We start from the raw sequence: 27,883 nt of genomic DNA, 5'->3' as shown, positions 1-27,883 counted from the left end.
ATTAATGATTATATTACATTTTCAAGTATGAGACCAATGCCTTATGGAGTCACAATATTTGCTTATTGTAAATTAATGCCAAGTAACTGAAAGGACACCTGCTGCATGAATGATTGACTAACCTATATGATGTGCAAATCCTAGAATCTATGTGTGATGAAATCATCTAGGTTATTTTTAGTTATATGCCTAATCAAAGTAGAACCTCTCTCCTAACTATTTTGAGAAACAATCCTCAGAGTAGGTTGTGAAATGGAAGCCAACGGGAAGCAAGCAATGCCCTGATTAATGATACCATCCCCTGTGTTCCACCCACCTAGTGCCTCCAGCGTTGCAGAGACTGTGGCTCTGATGACTGCAAGGTAAATATGTAAACCACTAGAAGAGTGGAATCTCTCAAGCTAATTTGAAAAGGGTTGCCCTAGATCTCTATCAACCTAGTTTATGCTAGGAGGTAACTTTTAATGCAATCTAGAAGTAGGATGCTTGTGCAAAAGATTATGAATGAGACTTTTCGGTAAGATTACTTAAGTGTTTCTTTAAGTACTTAGTTATATTTTACAGCAGTTATGATGTTAAGTACTTCACAATGCTTAGAACAGGTAATCTCAACCAAAAGACAAGTGTTAGATTTTGACAATGCCAACAAGAGATAAGAGATCCACAAGATGCAATTTCTTAATGAATATAGATCCACAATTGATAAACAACGATTAACCAATGATTCAGTATGATAAGCCAATGACCATTATCCACAAAAGACAATAAGTGTTCTTAGCCAATGCTCCTCAACACAATATGATTTACCAATTTTCAAGTTAAGAACACTTAGATGCAATCTAGATCACCACCAATTAGATGCACAAATGAAACAAGTTATTTCAATACCACTTGGATTAGAGAGACTTAGGAACAATTTATGTACTTAGACCAAAGATTTGAAATGTGTTTAGAAAGTGAGCTTATTAGACGAGAATTTTCAAACTTTGTAGCATATAAACTCCCAAGGAAAACACGATGTTAGTCACTTCCACCATGTAAATACCAGGAACAAGTAACAACAAAATATATGATCCAATGATCCTTTTATGAGCAGTAAGTGACTTTTATGACAGCAGTGAGTCAATTTGTTTTAGATGTTCAATTTAAAATGCAAATACTTGCCCAATATCATAAAGAGAGACCCAACTACCACGTAGACTTAACTAACTTAAGAATTTGGATGGATTAGTCTTTCAAATATGCAATTTACCACTGTTATATCAGATTTATTATGCAGAAATATCAGTCACCAAAACTTCAAGATTCATGCCAAGCTATGATTGCCCAACTTATGCAATTTATTCCTTAATATGCCAAGCAACTTATGAATGATTTTTTAGGCCAATTTAGGATGTTTTTATCACTGTTATGAGTTAATTCACTTGCTGAAGTAAAACAGTGAGGAAACAAGGGTTAGGAGATCAAACCCTTAGGCCCTAGGCCTTGAAGTCTACTAGCCCAACTTGTGCAAAATTTTGTCCAATAACTTGATACCTGAAACACAAGCTTTAGGCCAATTTTCTCTGCAAAATACACCCACAATCAGTCTAGAAAAATTTCAGAGATAAGCATATGGCAATTTAGGGCCAAGAGAGGGCAAGAGAGAGAGGCCAAATGAAGGGAAAAGGCCTCAATAGGCCTGCGGCTAGGGTAAAAGGCCTAATAGGCCTTACAGCAAGCCCAAAAGAGGTTGTCATTGGGCTTAGGAGGAGCCGAAAGGCCCACAAGGGGTTGTTGACTAGGGTTTTGAGGCCCTAAGGCCTGCGGCACCCTAGGCAAGGCCTCAAAAGAGGCATCCACAAGCCCTTTTAGGGTTGCGGCTTAAAGAAGAGAAGCGCTGAGGGCAAGCAAGAGGTGCCGAGGAGGCTTAGCAGAGGAGGAGGGAGACCACGGTGGGGTACGGAGAGCTAGCAGAGGAGGATGGAGGGCTGAGAAAGGGCGAGGAGAGGGAGGAAAAGCCTCTAAGGCCTACAGCAAGGGTTAGAAGGAAGGTCGAGAGTGTTAGGACCAACATCCAGCCTTAAGAAGGCCAAAATGCTTGACGCAAAGGGTCAGAGAGGTGATGTTGGGGCTTGGAGGAGAAAACCAAGACTAGGATCCCTGACAACCTTGAAACCCTTGCTCATAAAATTTTTATGCTTCAACTCTTCAATTTTTTGAAAAGTCTTCTGTGGGTAGCCCTGCAAATTTTCTAAGGGACTAGATCCTATTGGAAATAATACTGAAAGGGAGGCAAGGTGAATCAGTATTAGCAAGTCAATAACTTTTCATTTCCATAATCAGATTTATATACGCTACTTCAGTTAAGGGAACTCGCGTGTACACGCAACTGTCTTTAAGGCAACCAATGTATATCAAGAAATCTTATGATTCAGTTAATTCATCATATGTTGATCTTTAATCAATGCATCAGTACTTCATTAACCATATAAACAGTAACCATGTGCAGTAATATCAGAACAAACCATCACACATGAACACCAAGATTTAAGGTGGAAACCCAATGTGGGACAAAAACCACCTGCAGTTGTCTTCTTTTAATATAAGAAAAACCTGTTTACAATCTTGTACTGGCACAGATTCATACCAGTATGCAGGCACCCACCTACAGAAGGCTACTACCTTCTCTCGTTCTCCAGTTTCTGCTGAAAGGGAGCTACAACCCCCTGGCTCTTATACTAGCCGATATATTTACTAGTACGTAGGCGCCAGCCTACAAAAGGCTACAACCCTCTCTCATTTTCCAACTACTACTGGAAGGGAGCTCCAACCCCCTGGCTCTTGTACTGGCCGATATGTTTACCAATACATAGGCGCCAGCCTATAGAAGGCTACGACCTTCTCTCTTCCTCCAGGGACCACGTTTCATAAATTTTCAGACTGGATACTCCTAGAACACAACACCATAATCTGAAGGCCACATTTCATCCAATTTTCATATTCGACCCATCAACAACATTGAAGCTCAAAATCAATCACCACTGCAATACAACCATTGCATTTACCAATCATTTGAATACTCAATCATCAATCTCTGAATCACCCAACAACTGAATCACTGAAGCCCTGTCATCAAAAACACAGTCACCAAAACACAAAGCAAAACCCAAAACTCTGCAACAACCACTAGAACCAACTACAAATTCAGATATCATATTTCATAATGTATACACTACTCTGCTGAGCCGAACCAGCGTGTATACGCGCTTTTATCAAAGCGAACCCGCTATAGATTTGCAAATACTAACTTAAACACTTCACAGCTATTTCAGAATTCAATCATACCCAGATCATAACATTTGCAGAATAAAACATGCGTCAGTATTCAGATCTAGTCTATTAATGATCAAACCACATAATACATTCCAAGCCTTAAGATCCCGATCCATCATCCATCATCGTCCACATAGGTGCATCCTTGGTTCAGATTAAGCAAAACATCATAAACCCATAACCTGCATACTGGATCTCACACTTCATCGGATATTCAATACTTGCACACTTGGCTTAATGACCTTCTCCTCCTTTTATAGTTTTAGGCCTTTCCCAATACCATAGACCAAAACCACTTAGTACCAATACCTTGAACCAAATACCTAGGGTCAATACTTCGGACCAGATACCTTGGACCAATACCATGGATCAAAATACCATGGACCAAATACCTTGGACCAAAACTTAGTTTTCCAAGATATACGTGCCTTTCCTTCTGTGAAAGTGCGTGTGTACGTTATACGCTCCTTTTGGTCTATTAACCCGCGTGTATACGCTTCTTTGTCAAGGTGAACCTGCGTATACCTCTCTCTGATCATTAATTATTTGCTATTGACCTGCTGCACTATGATCTGTCATCTGAGTGAGTTGCCATCAAGGACAACACTTGTATCATAATGCCAACAATCTCCCCCTTTGGACTTGATGGCAACAACAACACCAAGTCACTCTCCCCCTTTGACATCAAGGGCAAAGGGTGGACCAAGATATTCTCTCCCTTGATATACATTATGTTGTCCATACTCCCCCTGAGTACATGCTGAAATCTTTGATTGAGCTCCCCCTTTGTACATGCTAAGATGTACTAAACCATCCTTGCTCCCCCTAAGCACATGCAGAGTCTGTAGAAAATATTTTTCCTAAAGAATAACATGACTCTATACATACATCACCAATGACCTTCCTATCACCAACCAAGTGGGGATATACCAAATTTGACTCATCCACCCAACCAAGTGGGGATATACCAAATGTTTATACATGACTCAAATAGAAATTATTACATCATCCTTCCCATGCATAGTGGGGTACAAATTACATCATATGACTTATGGGTCATGACATTTTTAACAAAGACCAAAGACCTAAACAAGATCATGATAGTCATTAGCAACTATCATACACCATATATGATCTGCGCCATAAGCATTTGTCAGCAACATCAGCAACTTGTATATGTCCATCATCAGTTCAATGTAAATATAATCAGCCTGTGACAAAGTATGTCGCGTATAGATATCAACTCATCCTCTAGATCTCATCAAGATCATCTTGCTTCGTTTCCTTAGTAGAAAGAGCCTTATCATAACCTTCCATGAATCAACTAGGCATATGTCATATCTCCAAGTAGTAACACAAAATCATTCACATCATATCATATGCATGTGAAAATACCATAACATCATCATCAAGAACTGAATGATCTTTCCACAAGATCCCTCAATATATCAACCATGTATCATCAACGATCATCCACAATCACCCATAAATATGATCTGAATAACAACTATGTAACCCCAAGCAGTACAAATATCATCATCATAGGCAACTTATAACCACAACATAGCATGATGTGTCATTTAAACACTTTAGCCGCATAAGCATCATCACTATTGATAAGAATCATTAGGTACCAAAGACTTCTAAACATAATGCCAACAATGCTTTATTAGAAGCATAGCATGTTCTCCCCCTGAACCTGTTCCACCTGTTCACTGTCAGATCTGATCATGCATATATCAGTAAGAAGTATCAAGGCATCATCATCAATCAGATATACATCCAGTTATCAACAACTTGTGAGGATCAAAAACTCTTCTAAATAACATCCACAGACTGTAGTCATCTATCATTATGTCAGAAAAGATAACTGATAATTGTCTGAATCATATCAAATTTGTCTTTCTAAGTTTGTCCCACTACATTTTTCCTCAAACCACATATACGCGACTGTGCAGCTTCGAACTCGTGTATATACGCGACTTGTCTTCATGAAACTTGCGTATGAGATTTAGAACACTGAAGTTTCACACTTCCAGCTCCCTCTGAGTCTGTCATGTCTGCATACTCTGCTATGCCACATCTTTCTAACTGTACTTCCTTCTTCTTCCATATCTTCGAGTGCGATGATGTTTTCTCCTTTTGGTATGGTGCCCATACTTTGTTCCTGCCAGTGATGCGGGGAGCGCCCCCCCCCCCCTACGAACCCGCTCCCGAAGCGCGCTCCGGGCGGGAGCGGCTCGGGAGCGGGTCGGGAGTGCGCTCCCCAAATCGCTCCGGACGGGAGCGATTTTCGGGAGCGCGCTCCCGTAAAAAAATTTGCGCTCCCTGGTCTGTGAGGGAGCGCTTCAGGGAGCGATCGCTCCCGAGCTCCCGGAGCGCTTTTTAATGCCCGGGAGCGATTGGGGAGCGATCGCTCCCTGATCGCTCCCGGGCATTAAAAAACGCTCCGGGAGCGAATTTTAAATTTCGGGAGCGATTCGGCGGAAAAAAAAATCCGCGGACCCGAAAAAAACAAAAAATTAAACAAATTTTTTTGGATTTATAAGCCCAATGGGCCAAAACAAAATCATTCTAATGAGATTGAGGTTGAGTTTGAGAGCAAAGGAGCAAGGAGCAAGAGCTGAGGAGCAAGGAGCCAGAGCTGAGGAGCGAGGAGCAAGTGCCGAGGAGCGAGGAGCAAGCTTGCAGAGGTAAGTAACTTAATCATTTAGTTAGTTTAGCTGGTTAGGTAGTTAATTTGGTTAGTTTCATTTACCTGTTTGAGTTTAAAGATCATTAATTTAAATTAAATTAATAAATTAAATGAATTAATCCCAATAAACTAAATTAATTTGCAGATTCAAGACTCAAACCCTACAAACATCAAACACGATGGACCTGAGCATTTTTATTGGCATTTTCCTCTCCCTGGTCCCCTTTCTGGTTATTATGGTGGTGGAGAGTAGGAAACGGAGGGGGCCTGAAACTGAAGAGGTGGATGAAGAAGCCGGAGGAAGTCAAATAGGTGAAAACCCCAGTGAGGAGGATGTGGAGGGTGAACATGAGGGTCAAAAAACTAAACAAGACCAAACTCCATTGTGGAAATATGTTCAGAGGCCTGAAACAGGGGAGAGGGGTGGAACCACTAAATTTCATTGCCCCCATTGCAACACTGATTTCACAGGCTCATACACCCGTTTGAGAAGACACCTTTGCGGGAAAAGGGCATGGGATGGAGAGAAACAAATAGGAATCAGAACTTGCGACGCGGTGTCAACAGTTGATAGAGCCAAATACATAAAGGAAGAGGAGGACGCCCAATACAAAGCAAAAAGATCAAGGGGTTTCTTTGAACCAAGCTCACAAAGAACTCCTTCAGCATCCTCCCAAGGCAGTGGATATGGACATGGAGGCTCAGGGTCATCATCTTTACGCCGTAGAACCATATCAGATTTCCTTGATGAGGGGTGTAGGAATGATGTGGATTCAAAAATTTACAGGTTCCTCTATGCAAATGGGATACCATTCAATGTTCTACGCTCACCTTATTGGCACGAAATGGTTTCTGCCATAAATGATGCCCCTAAAGGATACAAGAGCCCTGGGTATGACAAGGCAAGAACAGTTGGCCTTGATCATGAAAAAGCAAAAATATCACAATCTTTGAATAAAATGACAAGTTCTTGGACTGACAATGGGGTGTCCATTGTATCTGATGGATGGACAAATGTAAAAGGCAAGCCATTGATAAGTGTTCTTGTTGTGTCCCGAAGTGGTCCCATTTTTCTAGCTGCACATGATTACTCAGACAAGTTCAAGACCGCTATCAACATTGCAGAAGCATTGCTTGAAACAATTGAGCGTATTGGCCCATACAATGTCATCCAAGTCATCACTGATAATGCTCCTAATTGTAAGGCAGCGGGAGCAATTATTGAGGATAGATACCCGAACATATTTTGGTCTGGATGTTTGGTTCACACATTGAACCTTCTGTTGCATGATATTGTCAAAAACAAAAATGAACAATACCAATGGATTGGGGATTTGTACAAGAGAGGAAAAAAAATTATAAAATTTATTACAAATCATAGCAATACCCATGGCCTTTTCCGCAGTCACTCGAGATTGGAGTTGCTGAAGATTGCGAGGACTAGATTTGGTAGCTATTACCTCACCTTCAAGCGCCTTTTGAAGGTAAGAGAGGGTTTAGCTAGCATGGTATCAAGTCCAAATTGGCAGGTGTTAAAGGAAAGGGCTACAAATGTAGCTGACATTGCAGGTTTTGAAACGGTGGAGGAGGCCGCTCTTGATGGGCAGTTTTGGACAGCTGTGAGACAGGTATTGGATTTCACCAAGCCAATTTATAACATGATTCGGTTTGCAGATACAGACAAACCAGTGATTGGCGAGGTGTATGAGCAAATGGATACCATGTTGGGGGAAATAAAAGACATTGTTAATAACAGAGATCCCGACTTGTACAATCTGATTCACGATTGTGTGTGTGAATGGTGGAAAAAGCTTAACCTTCCACTACATTGCTTGGCGTATATCCTTACGCCAAAATACTACTCAAATTCTTGGTTGGGCAAACCTGCAGCAGGGGGTGGTGTTAGGACCAAACCCATTTAGATCGAGAGGTAACTAAAGGATATCTGGATGCATTAGAAAAGTTGGTGCCTGACAGGGAGGAATGTGCAGCTGTGCGCCTTGAAATAGGCAGATACTTCACTGGCAGTGGTTTGTATGGTAACTTCCATGCAATGGACGACAAAGATAAATTTGATTCTCTCACATGGTGGGAAACATATGGCGGCGACGGACTTTTGCGAAAATTGGCATTGAAAGTTCTTGCACAAGTTGTAAATTCTTCTTCTGCAGAGAGGTGTTGGAGCACCTACAGTTATATACATAATGTGAAAAGAAACAGGCTCAACGAAAACCGAGCAGAAAGCTTGGTTTATGTGCACTACAATTTGAGGTTGTTGAGCCATTACTGTGATCGGGCTAATGAAGATCCCACATATAAAATTTGGGACAGTCACCCTGAGGACGACAATTTAGAGGATGGCATTGTACATATGGAAGAACTAGAAGATGAGCTTGTACGGGATGAAGCTGAAGCAGCTGCAGCAGCCATGCCACCTCCACCTCCACCATCCAGTAGCAGTTCTCGGGGCCCGAGTCTTGTTCCATTGCTGTCGCCACCTCCATCGACACCCTCGCGTGGAGGCTCTAGTTCTGGTCGTCGGTCTGGGAGGGAGACTCCTAGAAGACCGCCAAGACCTACTTATACTCCTGGAGACTCTCGTGGCAAGGGCCACTTGTAGATTTACAGTTTACTTGTCTTTTTTAGTTTCTATTAGACTTGTCACTTTAGTTTTCATAACTGTTCAGTGTTGAGTTTTGAGTCCTTGACTCTTGACTCTTGACTCTTTCATATCATTATGACATTATGATATTTTTTGTAAACATTATATCACTGTGACTATGAAAATTTGAAGTTTGAAGTTGGGCCTTGGCAATTATAACTCATTGGTAATGATTGTGAATTATGAATATGATGCTTTGTGAAAGACTAAAGTTGTTTCATTTCATCTCATTATTCATGTTTCATTTTATAAATTTTTAACATTTCATATCATGTTAACAGTTAGAAGTTAGGACTTAGAAATATCTTCGATATTACTTCTTGTAATGGTTAAACTTGGCTTACAAGTACAACTTGTTACTTTGGTGATCAATGATGATAAATGTTATTGAATTGAATGTTATTTTAATTTATTATTTTACTAAGGTTGATGACGATTATAATTTCTAGATGATTGATGTGATATGGTTCAATGATCAATTTATGTTTTTTTATGTTTTTTATGTCTATTTCATCATTCTACATGTTTTTGTTGACATATATGTATCAAAAATTAAAAAATATAAAAAATATATATATTTTTAAAAAATCGCTCCGGGATTCGCTCCCAAACCGGGAGCTTCTGAAAATGGTCGCTCCCGCTCCCGCTTCCGCTCCCGCTCCCCGCTCCCGCTCCCGCTCCCGCTCCCAAGTAACACTGGTTCCTGCATACCTTTGCTATATGTCCAAACTTGTTACATGCATAACATCTTACATGTTTCATATTCCTTCTGTAGCAGTCAATGGCTTTGTGACCAAACATATTGCAAGAAAAACAATATCCCTTAAAGTACCTGGAACGTGATGATCTTTCTGTGCGACGGTCTTGAACCATTCTACTTCTGCATCTCACTGCAACATGTCCAAGATTATGACATACATAACACTCAACATTATTCATCTGAGAAAATAACCGACTATCACTTCCACAGTTAGGAGTAAAAGATTTTCTTTGAATACTTTCTTTCCTTGGTTGTTGATGGGGTTGACCTTTTATCTCCTTGTTGAGCATTTCAGGTTTTGCATTAGAGTTCCTTGCCTCACCCTGTGAGCTAGATTCACCTTCAACAGATTCATAAAAACCAAGACCAGTTTTGATAGCAGGAGATCTAATATCATCCAAAATCTTAGTACTGTCTTGAAATCATAACAGTTTATCTTTTTCTTCTAATTTACTTTTTAAGATATTTACCTCAACTTGATGTTGTTCTTCCTTTTCCAGATGTTGCTTCTTCAAGATTTCTTCAGCCTTTCTTCCTTCTTCCACTTGTTGCCTTAATTTGAGAATCTCATTTTCTTGTTCTTTATCTGCTTGAGGTAGTTCTTCATTCTGCTTATTTTTTAATGATATCACTTCATCCTACAGCATTTGACGTACTTTGAAGGCACACTCCAGCTGAGCTTTTAATCTGGTAACTTCTTCTTTGAGGGCACACTCCCTTTTGTTAAATAGATCTTGTTGATCTATGATTTTATCTGATGCTTCATTTGCTTGTTCATCTTCAATCTAAGGTGATTCAGAATCTGAATACTTGCTTCCACCTAATGGCCAATTGTCTCTCCTACTGTTGTTGTTCCTTTGAGCTGTGTTCTTCTTCTGAGGTGCTTTCTTCTTTAGCTTCTTTCCCATTGTTTCTACGGATCTCCTTCAAGCGATCAAGCTTCTATCAAAGGACTTGCTCTGATACCAATTGTTGGAAATAATACTGAGGGGGTGAATCAGTATTAGCAAGTCAATAACTTTTCATTTCCATAATCAGATTTATATACACTACTTCAGTTAAGGGAACTCGCGTGTACACGCAACTGTCTTTAAGGCAACCAGCGTATATCAAGAAATCTTATGATTCAGTTAATTCATCATATGTTGATCTTTAATCAGTGCATCAGTACTTCATTAACCATATAAACAGTAACCATGTGCAGTAATATCAGAACAAACCATCACACATAAGAAACACACATGAACACCAAGATTTAAGGTGGAAACCCAATGCAGGACAAAAACCACCTGCTGCTGTCTTCTTTTAGTATAAGAAAAAACTGTTTACAATCTTGTACTAGCGCAGACTCATACCAGTACGCAGGCACCCACCTACAGAAGGCTACTACCTTCTCTCGTTCTCCAGCTTCTACTAGAAGGGAGCTACAACCCCCTGGCTCTTGTACTAGCCGATATATTTACTAGTACGTAGGCGCCGGCCTACAGAAGGCTACAACCCTGTCTCCTTTTCCAGCTTCCACTGGAAGGGAGCTCCAACCCCCTGGCTCTTGTAATGGCCTATATGTTTACCAGTACGTAGGCGCCGGCCTATAGAAGGCTACGACCTTCTCTCTTCCTCTAGGGACCACGTTTCATAAATTTTCAGACTGAATACTCCTAGAACACCACCATAATCTGAAGGCCAAGTTTCATCCAATTTTCATACTGGACCCATCAACAACATTGAAGCTCAAAATCAATCACCACTGCAATACAACCATTGCATTTACCAATCATTTGAATACTCAATCATCAATCTCTAAACCACCCAACAATTGAATCACTGAAGCCCTGTCATCAAAAACAGAGTCACCAGAACACAAAACAAAACCCAAAACTCTGCAACAACCACTAGAACCAACTGCAAATTCAGATATCATATTTCATAATGTATATGCTACTCTGATGAGCCGAACCAGCGTGTATACACGCTTTTATCAAAGCGAACCCGCATACAAATCTGCAAATACTAACTTAAACACTTCACAGCTATTTCAAAATTCAGTCATACCCAGATCATAACATTTGCAGAATAAAACATGCGTCAGTATTCAGATCTAGTCTATCAATGATCAAACCACATAATACATTCCAAGCCTTAAGATCCCGATCCATCATCCATCATCGTCCACATAGGTGCATTCTTGGTTCACATCAAGCAAAGCATCATAAACTCATAACCTGCATACTGGATCTCACACTTCATCAGATATTTAATACTTGCACACTTGGCCTAATGATCTTCTCCTCCTTTTATAGTTTTAGGCCTTTCTCAATACCATGGACCAAAACCACTTAGTACCAATACCTTGGACTAAATACCTAGGGTCAATACTTCGGACCAGATACCTTGGACCAATACCATGGATCAAAATATCATGGACCAAATACCTTGGACCAAAACTTAGTTTTCCAAGATATACGCGCCTTTCCTTCTGTGAAAGTGTGTGTATGTTATACGCTCCTTTTGGTCTGTTAACCCATGTGTATACGCTTCTTTGTCAAGGTGAACCTGCATATACCTCTCTCTGATCATTAATTCTTTGCTATTGACTTGCTGCACTATGATCTGTGATCTGAGTGAGTTGCCATCAAGGACAACACCTGTATCATAATGCCAACAAATCCTACCCTCAAGGGCCTAGACCTAGCTCTCCTTCCACTTGATCCTTTGATCCAACCTGCAAAATAAAAAAATGCAACACCCAAATCCCAAATATATACAAAATTCTTAAAACCCCAAACCCCAATTAGCAAAAATAATTTACAAAATAAATTTTCAAAATTATTTTACAAATTATACAAGGGTTTTAAAATAAATTTTGAGAAATAAATTTGTTATGGTATTTTTCTTTGATAAATGGCTAAAAATGCTTCAGAAACCCCATGCACACTATAGCCTTAGTGAAGATTTAATCCACCATACAAATACTTAGGATCCAAGCAAAATGATCCTTGCCCACAGTTTGTGAACTTGGAGACCAAGGATTGAAGTACCTTCAAACACTATGTATTATCTCAAAATAATCATATATAAGCACAACATAGGAAGCTCATAGTCAGTACATACCACAAATCAATGAACAAGTACACCTCGAGTTGCACCCCAAAGTCTTTATTATGGCAAGAAAAATAGTTCCCAGCGAGACAATAGTTTACACAAATGCTTCAGCAGCAATTTACTAGCCAGAAATCAAATGGCTAAAAACTCAAATGACTCTTTAATTTGTAGCTAAATCCTCCAAGGGGAAAAATAACGGCTAGTTTCTTCGATCCTTGTCAAAATAATCTCGGCCGTCAAATAATATTTGATCATCTTTTAATCTTAGCCGTTGAAATAATTATTTTTTACGAAAATTCGAATTTTTCTTTTGATCCTTTTTTATTAGCTCAAAATTAATTATTTTGAGCTAATTTCCTCAAAAATTTGACTTTGACTTAAATACCACGGTCCAAAGGTCCAAATTTTCTTGTAATACACAATTTTCCCTCCTCACCTTCTCCCTCTCTACATCCCCTCCCCCCGCGCCCATCACCCGCACCCCACCTCCCCCACCTTGTGCCACCTTCCTCTCTGATAGAAATTACTCCGACTCGTACATTGGTTGCCTTAAGGAGTTTCTCACCACCATTTCTCAATTCAGATCATTGAGAACAACCAGAGCCAAATATGAGATACTTCGTGTTGCCCTTTAGGAAACTACCTCAAAGACACACTCATATGGATGTTTTTTGTTGCTTCTTTAATGACAATCCTGCTCATCTCCCTGGACCTGTTTCTCCATCCCATCAGTTGCACATATGTGCTCATTAGTTTTCATGTATTCAGCGATATATCTTTCCTTGTTCTGTATGCTCTCGGATCTCAAATGTGCTAGATGATGCCTCATGATACTTCAATCCGCGGTTGGTATGGTTTTCATTGTATGGTCCCTTACTTAGAAGCAATGTTCAAAAAGTCGGCATCAATTGAAGCTAAACAATCATATAAAGTGATAAAACTTCCCTTCACATTCCCTCGTAGCTACCACAAACTGTGACTGTCTCATACAGTCATACTCTAGGTATCAATGCTCTAATACCACATTAGTTAAGCAAAGATGCACACACATAAATGAAAGAGAGAGAAAAGTTCACTATTATGTTTTCAAGCATAAAATGCCTTGACCACCTTTAATCACATATTCTATAGTTAGAATTTACCACACTCCTTGTATAACCATCCAACCACAGAGGTGACGATAACACTACATGCTGGTCACAGGTAAAAGTCAGTAACTCTAATATTAAGTATGACTTTTAACAATTATTTGAATGTTGTATCACTCCAACATGGATTTAGTGGCCAACAACTAGAAGCTTATTCAGTAGTATCAATAACCAAACAGAACGAACTTGAGATTGCAGGATATAGAGTCAACAAAAGCAAAATACGTGAACGGAATCATGGCTGTTAGGGATAATCAAATGTCGAATTGTGTAGACTTCTTCTGGTTAGTAGAAGTAAGATTCAAGATTTAGTTTTAGTTTCAAGGGTTTGTCATGATGGACAACCAACCAGTGCCTAAGATGTTTGTAGGTGGCAAGTATAGAATTGGGAAAGTAGTGGTTTGAGCAGATGGTGGATTTTCTAAAAATTACTTTCATAACTAACTAAAAAATTATCAAAATTTCTCATTTTTCCTTCACTGCAGAATATAGCTTTTTTATCGCTTGATAAGCTGGCAGTGAAAAAAACAATTTGAAAAGTCTCAAATGGAGGACAATGTTTCAGTGGTTTCTTGAAAAGAATCCAATAAGGGGTGGTGTAATTACTTTAAAATTCTAATAAGTATATACTTTTCTCCTTGATAGTCAAAAACATAGTTTTTAATAACTTGATTAGTCTAGCAATGAAAAAAAAAAGTTTAAGGTGTCCAATGAAATACCATGTCCAACCTTTCCTTGACAGCACTTTGAACTTGAAATTTCCAAACTGATATTGAACTCCTAAAATAATCAATTTTAGTTTGAAATAAAGTCCAAGAACTAGAGGCAAAAGGCTTACTTTTTGAAGAAAAGGATAAACTTATACGAACACGATCCACTCGAACAAATGGAGGTATTTTCAAATTTAAACACTTCATAACACCAGCAATGACCTGCAACGATATAAAAAATCTTGATGAGGTTCTCAGAGGGCACCTAAAATAGCATGGATAGGGAAGAGGAGTTGAAACTATTAAACGCATAAAATCTATTGTAAGAACTCTTAAAATCCATGAGCTCAACCAAAAGCACTGCATCCTAACCTGGAAACAGTAATATCCTACACTAAATTTTTAATTAAAGGGAAGAATTAATTCATCTAAGACAAACTTTATCTAAGAGAGAATGCAAAGCCTACCACGTTTCTTTAAAGGTAGTTAAATTTTAAGCCAAAGTAGCTAGACGATTGTATGTTTTTCCACACAGTCCTGAAGATGATTTCTCATGGATGTTTTTCTCTCATATCAGTTTTGGGCAGATTTTGACCTGCTGTCATGTTTCCTTTGTAGTGCCAGATCAGCAATTTTTCCCTCATCCATAGTTCTTAAACCTGATTATTTTTCTGTCACAACAAGGGCACGCCTTTAAAGGGAGCAGACAGCGAGTATTCAGTCTATTTGCATCAGGTCACAACTCACAAGTTCGTGGAGAAAGATTATGTAGTTTCAGTTCTGTTTGCCATAAAGCAGTTTATTTGGTAAACGGTTGATAATTTTGACATGGTCAATGATCCTATTTTAAAGGACTGCCAAGCATGGAGGAAGTTTTATGGATTTGTTACCCCACATGTTAGCAGGAGTAACACCTTTGCAGTGTTAATCACCACCATTGTAAGCCCAAGGTCACAAGTCAAAGCATTGTAACAACCATGGGAGGTTTTGTATAAGGTATCTTAGGCATGTGTCTTGTTCTCATTGTCTTTATTTTGTTGTCTTGGTCGGACCATGGCTGGTTCTTTGTAGTTCATTTTGGGTTCCTCTTGTCCTATATAGGATTAGAGAGCCTTAGGTAGGCTTAATTGAGGACTAATAGTTTTATGGAAGCCTGTTTTTTTAGGGGTGATCACTGGTGTATGGGCCAGTCTAGCCCGCATCACAATGCACCTATGTCAAAACCTATAGAGTCTATAGGTGGCCTTGGCTTTGGTGCAGTATCTCTTAGACAAATCTCTCATTTTGACAACTTGAGTTGTGAACATAAATAGATCAATAAATAATGATAATAAGTATAATTAATAATTATGAAAGGGCATGTTTGTTAGTTGGGACATGACTATTCATGAAACAGCATTCGACTGAGTATTTATACGGGGCCCTCATTTGTAACTGAATCATATCATTCTTTCATACACTTATTCATTATATATTTATTTATCCTAGATAGATACTTTTATATTCCAATTCTTTTGGATTATTTAACTGTGAGTCAGGTTTGGCTATCACATTTGGTATCAAAGCCCCGTTTCTGATCTTGTCCTTTGGCCACGCTCCTTTATTAGACTTTGTCTAACCTAGTTAGTATTCATCTCTCACTTAATCTGAAGATCGCAAAATGCCACAACAAGGGGCCCCTTCTAGCTGGGTTTGAAATTTAAAAAGGTTCCTAAGTCAATAGTGGGGACGAATTCTCCTTAAGAGACATACTCACTCACTTGACTATTTACAAGATTGATCTAAAGAGGTGCAAGTTTCACATCCCATCAAAGTAAGAAAATATTGGTTCAAGGTATTATGTATAATCCAAGAATCACTTCTTTTGTATAAAACTCCAAAACTTTTTATTTTGGTCATTAAATTAGAATTTTGCTTGTTGGTTTTTCATTAATTTCATCATATTACAAAGTTTTACCTTGGAGAATTTGATTTAAATGCTAGATCTAAACCAAGGATATATACAATATTTCATTTAGCGCATCTTACACTTGTATCAAGTTAAATTGCCTTGCAGATACAAACTTCTCTTGGTTGTAGCATGCAAAATCTGCACCAAAATTAGAGATTTCTGGCTCTTTCCAAGTGAGTCATGCTCAAGAAATCTCTCTAGTAAATTTACTTTGCTTATAATTGTCTACTTTACTATTTAGAGTTAATATTATTCAAATTCCAGCCTTACATAAAGCACATTTTTAGATCTGTAAATTTCTGGGCATTTTACCTAGGAGCAAGGAGGATTTCATCCAATTTCCATAAAAGCAATTTCCAGCTTGTTGGAAATTGTCTTTTCTAGCAATTATAGTTTGAGGAGAGGTCTCACAAGCCTCAAATTTTATCCTCCAACCTTCCCACCCCTAGACATAGCATCTATGAGTGCTTGAGCACTCGTTGGATGGCTAATTTGGGCTTACTAGTTTGTTGTCCCTATGGCTTTAGCCAACTTTACAATTTGATTTTACAACACAACAAGTTGTTTTGACGCATAATTCCCCAACCAATAGTCCAAGCCGAAATATAAGACCATAGAAGGATAGGATATTTTTTGTGCATCAATTTTGATTGGTTATGCAATATATTTTGTATCATTTGGTGTTTCTTTAATTGCTATTGAGTTTTGTGCTACTAAATCATACTCAAAAACAGCGGGATGGCCCCATATATCAACTTCTTCACTCCTCAATTGAAAAATGTAACTAGATTCGGTCTTCATAATTGTCATTGTACTTATGTAATTATATATTTTATGAAAAACCAAAAAAGAATGAAAAAGAAAATTATTTAGTATTAAGGGTTTTCGAAGTGCATTATATTAGATATCATTTTTTGGGATTCAACTACGTTAAGTAAGTCATTCATGTATGACCCTTTCCATGAGAAGTAGTCGTAACTGACTAATTTTCGCAGTGCATTATATTTAGTATTATTTTTTTAAAGCGTGGGTTTCATGTTCAAAGTCAAATTATTATTTAGGTCAAGCATGTTCTTCATGCTTCTAGGGTTTGTCAAGTCAAAAGAAATAGTGTCATGAGTCAAATCAATGTACTTGAGTCAAAGTCCTATTTGGACTCCTTGAAAAAGATGTAAAAGAATTTTTATTTGAGTCAAAATAGTCAAATTGTCCTCCACAAGACCAAGTCGGCCCTCCTAGACAAGTCAGCCTAGAGAGACACCTATTCGACCTCTTGGAAGGGTATAAATACAGTGCAATTCGACCTCATTTGAAGCATCATCACACACTTCGATTTTTGTGCCAAGGAGAGAAAGAAAAGGAGCAAAAAAGTCAAGAGAAAGAGAAGAAGCCTAACGATAGAAAGCTAGAGTCAAAGGAGAGAGAATTTTCTATCACACGTGTGAATTTTGCCTTAGTTTCTGCCACACATGCAAAGGTACAAGTCTGTTGCAAGGGCCAAGAATTTCAAGAAGAGTTGCAGGTCCGAAAATCATAGTTTGACCATATTTGTTGACCGTTGACCAACATTGACTTTGTTGAATTTGACTTGGTTAGGGAAGGTTGAAAAGAGGGCTGACTTGGGGCTTGTGGAAGGACTTTGTCTAGGTGTTTGGGTCTTGGAATTCTCACTTTGATCTATTCTATAAGAAGAGAATATTTTTTGGGTTTTCCCCTTGGAGGGGTTTTGCCCTAGCTTGGAGCCTATCTCTTGTGTTCATTGTCTTTTTGTGATCTTCATAGTTTATGGTTTTGGTAATTGTTTGATGATCAAAACATAATAAAAGTAATAAGAAGCTAACACATAATGACAAGCAATTATCAAGTAAAGAGAAATCAACCCTTATTGTTGCCCTCGTGATTTCTCAACATTCTCGACCCCATTTAAGGCACTAGTCTTACTTGGAGTTGGATGGGGTTATCTTTGTGAATTCACCCTTAAACATTTAGGAGGTAGTGAGGACTAAAGAACGGGGGCTTGTGCCAAGGTGACAGTGGGTCCTTGCCCTTTATGTGTCCATCTAGCAACATTGCTAAGACTTTAGCAACCCTGCGAATTGCATCAGTAACACTTTCTTGAACTATTGTTGGGGAGAAAGTCATTTAAACTGGTCAATATACGACATCATTCACTCTTGGTAAGTTATCAGTTATTATTTTATACTTTCATGGGATTTGTTTTTATGAGACTAACTTGTAGAATCTCATCTAGTGACTCCATCTCAACTAGATCCTTAAAAAGAAGTACAACACAAGGTTATCTTGCCAAGGTGAGTTAATCACTACTCCTAAGCCTGAATTGTTTTATTAACAAGTTTCCAAGTGCCAAAACAAGGGTAGCGTCGAGCAAAATGATGCATGCATTACGTCAAAATGATTAACAAAACAAGATGAACAATACCCCCAAGTGCCAATTTTCACAAATTCCTCAAGGTGTTATGGAACTAGCACAGGGGGCAGATGATCTAGCAGGGACAAGATAGTGTGACAATGCTAAACAAGATATGAAGATTCTGAGAGAGGCCCAATTTAGATCATGGCCGGTTTAGTCATACCCAGGTACAAGAATTGTCAAAAGGTCAAGGGTATTGGAGATCTAGTGAGTAGGTAGCCAAATCAAGTTAGTAAAGTCAAAAAGTCAAGTCAAGCTAGTCGTTGTTGAATTCAACTAGTCGTTGCATAGTCTAACTAATCGTCGAAGACTTCATGGGCCAAAAGAGTATCCACTACAAAGTGAATTCTTCTCTCTAAGGACCAAGTCGAGTTTTTGTTACCAAGCCAAACCTTCCAAGGACCAAGTCGAGTTTTTGTTACCAAGCCAAACTTTTTTCAAGGACAAATTAGTGGGTTGTTGAGCAATTATTGTTTACTATTCTTTATATTTGAACATTTTGGACCACTAACAAAGGAAATTATGGACCAAATTCGGAAATGTGAGCCAAGTCGACTCCCTAGTGGTCAGTTTATTCCTTATAATGTAATATTTTATGAAAAAATTACTAAGTCTCCAACTCGTGGATGACTAGTAAAAATATCTATTTGAGTCCAACTAATTGTTACATAGCCATTTGTAGACATTAAAAATGTTCTATAAAAGATTAGCCTCCCCTCTTGTAATATTTGTTGTTGTCATATCAAATAAGTGTCATCAAATAATAAAAGAGTTTCATTTTTGCAAACTCTTGTTCAACATTTTATTGTTCATTCTGTGGGATGGCTTTTATTTGTACTTCTTTTCTTGATTAATTGTATTATCGTGGTTATAATCTAATAATAATTTTTGATAAGTAAAACAACACAAAGTTAACAAGTTGAGAGACCGAGGAATTACGAGTCACATGAAGACAAAAAACTACGGAGCAACCCCACTTTGTTCGCTTGTTTTGCAGGTGGATTGCTCCAAACAATTGAACCATTCTAAAGGTGAGCTTCAATTTGGGAAGGAGTTTGTTATGCTCTTGACCTGCGAGAAGATACTAGAATACCAAATATATGAAGAAACACAACCCAAAACACAAAACAAAATGAGAAATAATAGCATGTATTTTATTATTCAAAGATGAAAGCAATGTTCACTTGCCTCTTCGAGGGGGCAACCTCCAATAGAGCAGGGTGGATTACAAAATAAGACATGACGCTCCTCAATGGGGAGTCTCTATCCTTTATATAGGATTCATACATGCAATACCATGGGTCAGTACCATGGTTCTCTTAATACCATCTATCTAATACCATGGCCTTGTTTGCAATTAACTGTGGTCCCTTTCTTTAAATGCGGGTCAACCACATACAATTATTAATATGGCCTTTATTGACTCTTTAACTAACTATAACTATGACTCGACCCTATTACATAAATAAGGGGTTTAGGGTTGGACCCTAACATGCCCTCACCCATAAAAACAGCCTTGTCCTCAAGGCTAAAGCTACGGAAACTGCTGAAGAATAGTGGTTGGTTCCCAGGTCGCATCTTCTGGAGAGGTGTCTTTCCACTTGATGAAGACTTCCTTGATCATGCGGCCATGCAGATGTCGTTCTCGCGTGTCAAGGACCTGTTCAGGTTGGAGCCAAATTGAACCTTCTTCATCCAATTCAGGTAGACTGGTTTGAATTCTACAATTGTTCCCCACCACTTTCTTGAGGCATGATACATGGAAGACAGGATGGATTTTTGCATTGGGTGGCAAGGCTACTTCTCCAATGCGCTGAAGTATTTGATAAGGTCCGTAGAATTTTGGAGATAATTTCTGACGGCCCTCGTCTTTGAGTGATATTTGCTTGTATGGTTGCAGCCTCAAGAATACCTGATCCCTTTCTTGAAATGTGCGCTCTAAACGATGTTGGTCTGCCTGTTGCTTCATGCGATTCTGAGCTTGATGGAGATTATCTTTGAGACGAGCTAGCATGGTTGCACGGTTTTGTAGGAGTTGATCTACTACTTGCACCTTAGAACATCCAGGGATATAAGAAGTAGGTGAAGGGGGGAGTTGACCATAAACTGCTTCATATGGAGTCATCTTGGTGGCGGCATGATAGTTAGTATTATACCACCATTCAGCCAGAGGTAACCATTGTACCCAATGATGTTGCTTTTCTGAAGTGAAGCACCTGAGGTAGGTCTCCAGACATTTGTTGACTGCTTCAGTTTGACCATCATTTTGGGGATGATAGGAAGTACTTAGTTGGAGTTGGGTGCCTTGTAGCTTGAAAAGTTCTTGCCAAAATTTATTGGTGAGGAGCGGGTCATGATCAGACACACTGGAAGTGGGCATGCCATGCAGTTTGAAGATCTGGTCCATGAAAGATTGCGCCACCAAAGTGGGGGTAAATGGGTGGAGGGTACAAAAATTAGCATACTTAGAAAGTCTGTCCACAACCACCATGATGACTGACTTGTTGCCTAACTTCGGAAGACTAGTAATGAAATCCATAGAAACATCCGTCCAGATTGAGGCAGGGATGGGCAATGGTTGTAAAGTGCCTGGGGACTTGACTGTTTCTCCTTTGTGGCGCTGACACACATCACATTCAGCTACAAAAGTAAGAATGTCAGTTTTCATGCCTGTCCAAAAGAAGGAACGACAAGTGCGAGCATAAGTCTTCTAAAAGCCTGCATGGCCTGCAGTGGGAGATGAGTGCAACTCTACCAAAATGCGCGTTTTGAGGGTGGATGTCAGTGATATCACTACTCTATCCTTGTAGCGAAGAATCTCATCCTTCCAAGAGTAGCCCACTATGGAATTAGGATCTGCTCGCAAGTTATTAATGATTTGGGAGAGCGAAGGATGTGAAAACCATTTCTTGCAGGCTTCTTCAATCCAATCTGGAATGGGAAGAGAGATTGCTAGCAGGGTGTTGTCCTCCTCAAATTGGCATGATAAAGCATCTGCTACGACATTTTCACGCCCTTTCTTGTAAATTATCTCATAATCATATCCCAGCATTTTGGCTAGCCATTTATTTTGTTGTGGTGAGGATAGTCGTTGCTCCAAAAAATATTTGAGGCTTTGATGGTCTGTGCAGATTTGGAAACGCCGCCCCAATAAGTATGGTCGTCAGGTATCCACTGCATGTAAGATGGCCATCATCTCCTTCTCATAGGTAGATTGTCCCAGATGTTTCCCACTTAGTTGTTGGTTGGTGAAGGCCAAGGGTCAACCTTCCTACATTAAGACAGCCCCAATACCCGTACCTGAAGCATCACATTCAATCACAAAAGATTTGGTGAAGCCGGGTAGTGCCAACACAAAAGTGGAACACATGGCCTGTTTGAGAGCCATAAACGCCTGTTGTGCTTCATCAGTCCAAAGGAATGAATTTTTCTTGAGAAGGTGAGTGGGGTCTAGCAATGCGACCATAATTGCGGGCTAATTTGCGACAGTAGCCGGAGAGACCCAAGAATCCTCTCAAACTCTTCAAGGTCTTAGGTTGGGGCCAATCCTACATTGTCTAGATCATTTTGGGATCCACCCTGACACCTTCAAACCCCACAATGTGGCCCAAATACTCAACTTCTTCCATGCCAAAAGAGCACTTGGACAATTTGACAAATAATTTATGCTTCCGGAGCAGTTGCAAGAGCAGGTCTACATGCTAAAGATGTTTTTCCCAGGTGAGGCTCTTGATGAAAATGTCATCAAAGAAAACGAGGACAAATTTTCTAAGATATGGTTTGAGCAGGTGATTGATGAGGCTCTGAAAAGTGAATGGTGCATTACAGAGACCAAATGGCATGACCAGGAATTCATAATGGCCTTCATGAGATCGAAAAGCAGTGTTGGGAATGTCTACTTCTTTCATGCGTATTTGGTGATAGCCCAAGCGAAGATCTAGCTTAGTAAAGAATTGAGCACCATTTAGTTCATCCAGCAAATCATCAACAATTGGGATAGGGAATTTATCTTTGACCGTAAGCTTGTTGAGGGCCCTGAAGTCTGGACACATGCGCCATTCCCCATCTTTCTTGAGCACCATGACCACAGGTGATGAATAAGGACTGATGCTAGGACGAATGACACCAGCTTCCAAGAGTTTCTTGATGATTTTTTCAATTTCATTCTTTTGGGCGAAAGGCTATCTATATGGGCGCACATTTGGTGGTTGTGCCCCTGGGACCAAAGTGATGCTATGATCATGTTCCCCTCTAGAGGGTGGAAGGTCGTGAGGTTTGTCAAAGCCCTGCGGGTGGCTGTTTAAGACCTGTTGCATCTCACGATGAATATGAAGAGTAGTGGGCTCGATGGCCTGGATGACATTAAATTGGGCAATAACTCCATGATGGCCCTTTTTTAACAACTTTTCCATTCGATGCGAGCTGATGATAGAAGGAGTACCTGCCTGGAGTCTGCGGAGGGTATGCATGTGGTCATTCCGCTTAAAGCTCATATATAACTCCTGGAAATCCATTGTGATTGGGCCTGGTGTGCGGAGCCATTCAGCAACCAAGACAATCCCATGTTGATGGAAAACATGTGGGTCTTTAGGTGGTAATCTCCCATCTGAAGTTTGATATTTTCACAACGGCCTTCACATTTCATTGTCCCCCCATCAGCAATCTGGACCTAGAAATTAGAGACTGCTCTGAAAAAACAATGAACAGCTTCTGCGACTCTCTGATGGATAAAGTTATGCATGCTGCCACTATCAATCAATACTACTACGGGCGATGTTTAATAAAACCTCTGATTTTGAGAGTTTGGGGAGAAGAAATGCCTGCCAAAGCATGGAGCGAGATAACTGGTTCTTCTGGTGTAGCTGGGAGCTCATTGTCCTACTAGTTGTCCTCATCTTCCTCCTTTGGTCCCTCAAAGGGTGGGGCTTCCTCAGATGAATTGTGATCAATAGCATCAATTTGAAAGAATTTAGGTTCCTTGCATTTATGCCTCGGGGAGTATTCGTCATCACAGTAGTAACACAATCCTTGTTTTCTTCTTTCAGTCATTTCTGCGGGGGACACCTTTTGAGCCTTAAGTGTTTGGGTAGTGCCCTGAGCCTGGGTGGGGCGTCCCTTCACTATGAAATTTGGACAAGGCGACTGGGCCGCTAAAGCACGTTCCACTTCGATAGCCTTTATGCAAACTTCCATCCATGTGGCTGGGTGGTGCATCCAGACGTGGGCTTGGATGGCTTCTTTGAGACCACTTATAAAAGATTCCAAGTAGAATTCATCTCCCAGACCTGTTGTGCAGAAAGCCAATGTCTCAAAGGTTATCATATAGTCGTTTATTGTGCCTGTCTGTCTGAGCTTAGTAAGACGACCCAAAAAATTAGATTCACGGTCAAAGCGATCACAAATGGATTTTGTGAACACCTGCCAAGTAATTGTCCTTGGATAGCATTTCTGATGCCACTGCCACCATTGCCATCTTTCTTGGTCCAAGTAAAGGCCTCTCACACGTAGTTTAGTTTCATCATCTACGATGTGATTCAGAGTGAAATATTGTTCCATGTGTGTTACCCATATTGCCGGATTAGAGCCATCAAATTTGTACATGTCTAGCTTGGGTGGTCGAGGGTGGGAATGTTGGTGATTTCCATGGAAGTGAAGATGATGGCTAGATTCTCCTTCAAGGTCTTCATTAAAACCATATGCCTCTGATTGTAACGTCGACTTGCCCTTTGTGACTGTGTCTGTTAATTTCTTCATCCGATCCATTCACCAACCCAAATTTTTTTCAATGGCCTCGATCTTCTCATTGGCCATGGCTTGAGCTCTGGTTTCTACCATACACAAATCCGAGTCACTTGTCTTCACTTTGGAAAAAATTGGGACCACCTGAAAATTGACGCTGACAAATGAATGGCACCACCGCGCTCAGCTCGTCGTCCTGATTCTTATGGGCTAAGTCTCTTATAAGTGTCTCGAGAGGGCCTCAGACTCGTTTTACTCCCTGCTTATCAATACAGAAAGTGGCCAATTTCCAGAAAAGTTAATCTTGCTCAATGTCCTGTGAGAATCGCCCCAGGGTATAAGAGCCACAAGCCTCCCTGCACAAATGGTCAGATCTGTTTACGAAACCCTCAACTATTGAATGTGAGTTGGACTGCGGCGGCGACAGAACCCCAGCTGCTAGATCTGAATGGTACTATGGCGGTAGACCCTGAACTAGTGGATCTGATTGTTGCAGCGGCGACAGAACCCCAACTGCTAGATCTGATCTGGCAAAGAAGATAATGGGCGATCTTTAGAGAGACAAGGGAACTATGGTCTCAAGGAGTGTCAGGTGCTACAGATCGCAATATACATAAGGGTCCAACAGTAGTACTCGGCCCAATCTTTCAGGGCACTAACTAAGGAGGATCAACCGTACCCTTAGCCGTACTACCCGACTACCCTATCGTACGCGCGAGTAATCTCCCCGAGTGTTGTTCTCGGTGTATTGTAGCAGCAAGACAACTGACGGTTTATCTATGGTGAAGTTTCAGGTGAGCCTAGTGGGCTTCCTATATACCCAGAGGGTACGTGGAAGACAGTTTGTGCGCGGTTCTGTATAATGTGCTACTACTCGAAGGGGTACCCACAGGGGTTACAAGGGAGTCCAACAAGCGTGACCACCTCTTGTATTTCCTGCGTGCATGCCTCCCCAAATCCGCAGGTTTATGCGCTCAACGACAGATCATGTGGTTTAAAGATGTCGAAACACGTCTTTAGCCAAAAAGAAATTCTGCTAAAAATGGAGATACCACCGGCCCTGGAAAGCGCTCTGATACCACTTGTTATGCTCTTGACCTGTGAGAAGATGCCAGAATACCAAATATACGAAGAACACAACCCAAAACACAGAACAAAATGAGAAATAACAACATGTATTTTATTATTTAGAGATGAAAGAAATGTTCACTTGCCTCTTCGAGGGGGCAACCTCCAATAGAGCAGGGCTCGATTACAAAATAAGACATGACGCTCCTCAATGGGGAGTCTCTATCCTTTATATAGGATTCATACATAAAATACCATGGGTCAGTACCATGGTTCTCTTAATACCATCTATCTAATACCATGGCTCGTTTGAAACTAACTGTGGTCCCTTTCTTTAAATGTGGGTCAACCACTTACAATTATTAATATGGGCTTTATTGACTTTAACTAACTATAACTATGACTTGACCTTATTACATAAATAAGGGGGTTAGGGTTGGACCCTAACAGAGTTGGTATTCATCTCTCACTCAATATGGAGATCGAAGAACACCACAAGAAGGGGTCGCTCCTAGCTCGACTTGAAAGTTAAAGAGGTTGCTAAGTCAATAGTGGGGGCGAATTTTGTTTAAAAGACCATACTCAATCCCCTGACCATCTACAAGATTGATCTAAGGAGGTGCAAGTTTCACATCCCTTCAAGGTAATGTAATCTTGGTATAAGGTATTAGGTACAATCCAACAACCACTTCTCTTTTATAGAACTCCAAAACTTTTTATTTTAGCATTAGATTAGGACTTTTGCTTGTTGGTTTTTCACTAATTTTATCATATTACCAAGCTTTACCTTGGAGAAATTGAATTACATGCTAGATCTAAACCAAGGATAGATACAATATTTTATTTATGTTGATTTTCTAGTGCTAATTAGAAAAGCACAATTTTTTGCAACTAATAATTACTTCTAATGATATATGATATTACTTTAACACACTCCAGAACATCATTAAGTAATTACATTCAGAAAATTCAACTGGTCAAGCATCGACTATCTCATAAATTTGACTCCTTGGAACCTTAGATTACTTCCCACATGAGAGAGGGAGATGAGTGATGAGTGTATGTGAAAATGAGAAGTTCAAGTGTCTTTCTATAGTGATTTTAGAGTGCCCAAGAGGTAGGTCTCTTTGCAAATTAAATTTAAAATTTAATTTAATTTTCATTCTTTTAATTTTGTTTCATCTAATTTAAAAATTATTTTTTCTTTCTTTTAACTTGTGTAGTTGGGGAATACCTCCCGTAGCTACCCAAAAATCAGCACTCCCTCTTAGCTAGGGAGGTATTCACCTTGATTTGCTCAAGATGTCCACTTAGCTTAAAATTTGTCCATTCCAAGAAAAGATTTAATGAGCCCGCTATGTTAATGTATCCATCCACTTCATGTTCCATTCCAGAACCACGTGGAAAGCATCCTACATCAGCATCATCCAAAGGATCTAGTCACCCAGTAGCCAAATACCCTTTGGCAATATGGTCAAGTGTCACCTCAGCAGGGTTAAAACAAAGCTAGTCTTGAGTTACCAATTAACAAAGTTGTCACTTGGACTAGGTCAATTTTCCCTTACCAATGGTGAAACCTTGGGCCCATTTACCATTCCCCCATGTCATCACATGGCACTTGAATGATAAAAATACATGCCCAATTCTTTGAGGCACTCACTTTACCCACTAGCCAAGTAACCCTTGTCAATATGGTTAGAACCTCTTGGTCGGCGGAGCACTCTGAGTCCTGATACTATCTAGGCCATTCTCCCTAGCCACATTACATGGCACCCAATCAATACCCTTGACTTAGGGAGAATGTTTACCCTAATGCTACAACATCAACACTCCCTCTCAACGAGGGAGGCATTCTCAACCACTCCAAGACTATCCCTGAAGTATAAATACTTCATCTAGGGCAAAGGCTTTGTGAGAATGTCAACAACCTGCTCGTCCGTAGAAATGTATTGAAGCCTCACTCCTCCCTTTTGTACCATATCTCGAATGTTTTGCTACTTGATCTCGATGTGCTTCGACTTGCCATCACGGGCGTCTCTAGCACCTGATCAAACAATCCTACAAGCAGCTTCTAAAGCCACACTGCTTCCTGCTCATCCAATATATCATAGCAAAACCCAAACTGAAGCAACATCCTAATGTGCTCTTCCTATCTTTGGCACTTCCTGTCCAACCGAAATATGAGTATCCTTGCAGTTGTACTTCACCATTTGAAAACATATCTCAATCAATAAACTAATTATACATGCAGATATTTCAACACATGCTTTGACACAATCTAGTGTACATGCCTAGGTTGCAC

The 27,883-nt window shown here is 39.8% G+C and overlaps 1 protein-coding gene across 1 annotated transcript in view; it reads right to left on the bottom strand.

Annotated features, from left to right (window-relative positions):
• SRT1 (sirtuin 1) overlaps positions 1-27,883 on the bottom strand; it is a 318,614-nt gene that overhangs the window by 128,738 nt on the left and 161,993 nt on the right. Inside the window, exon 10 of the mRNA XM_089395271.1 lies at positions 14,521-14,614. Within this exon, the coding sequence (XP_089251397.1) occupies positions 14,521-14,614 (94 nt within the window). The remainder of the gene's footprint in view (positions 1-14,520; positions 14,615-27,883) is intronic.

This window comes from Pinus tabuliformis, chromosome 1_2 (assembly GCF_031772625.1).
Source record: "Pinus tabuliformis cultivar Carrire ecotype Pingquan chromosome 1_2, CPIR1, whole genome shotgun sequence".
NCBI classification, from domain to species: domain Eukaryota; kingdom Viridiplantae; phylum Streptophyta; class Pinopsida; order Pinales; family Pinaceae; genus Pinus; species Pinus tabuliformis.
The sequence above is the reverse complement of the archived record's forward strand: the minus strand, read 5'-3'. Positions and strand labels throughout refer to the sequence as shown.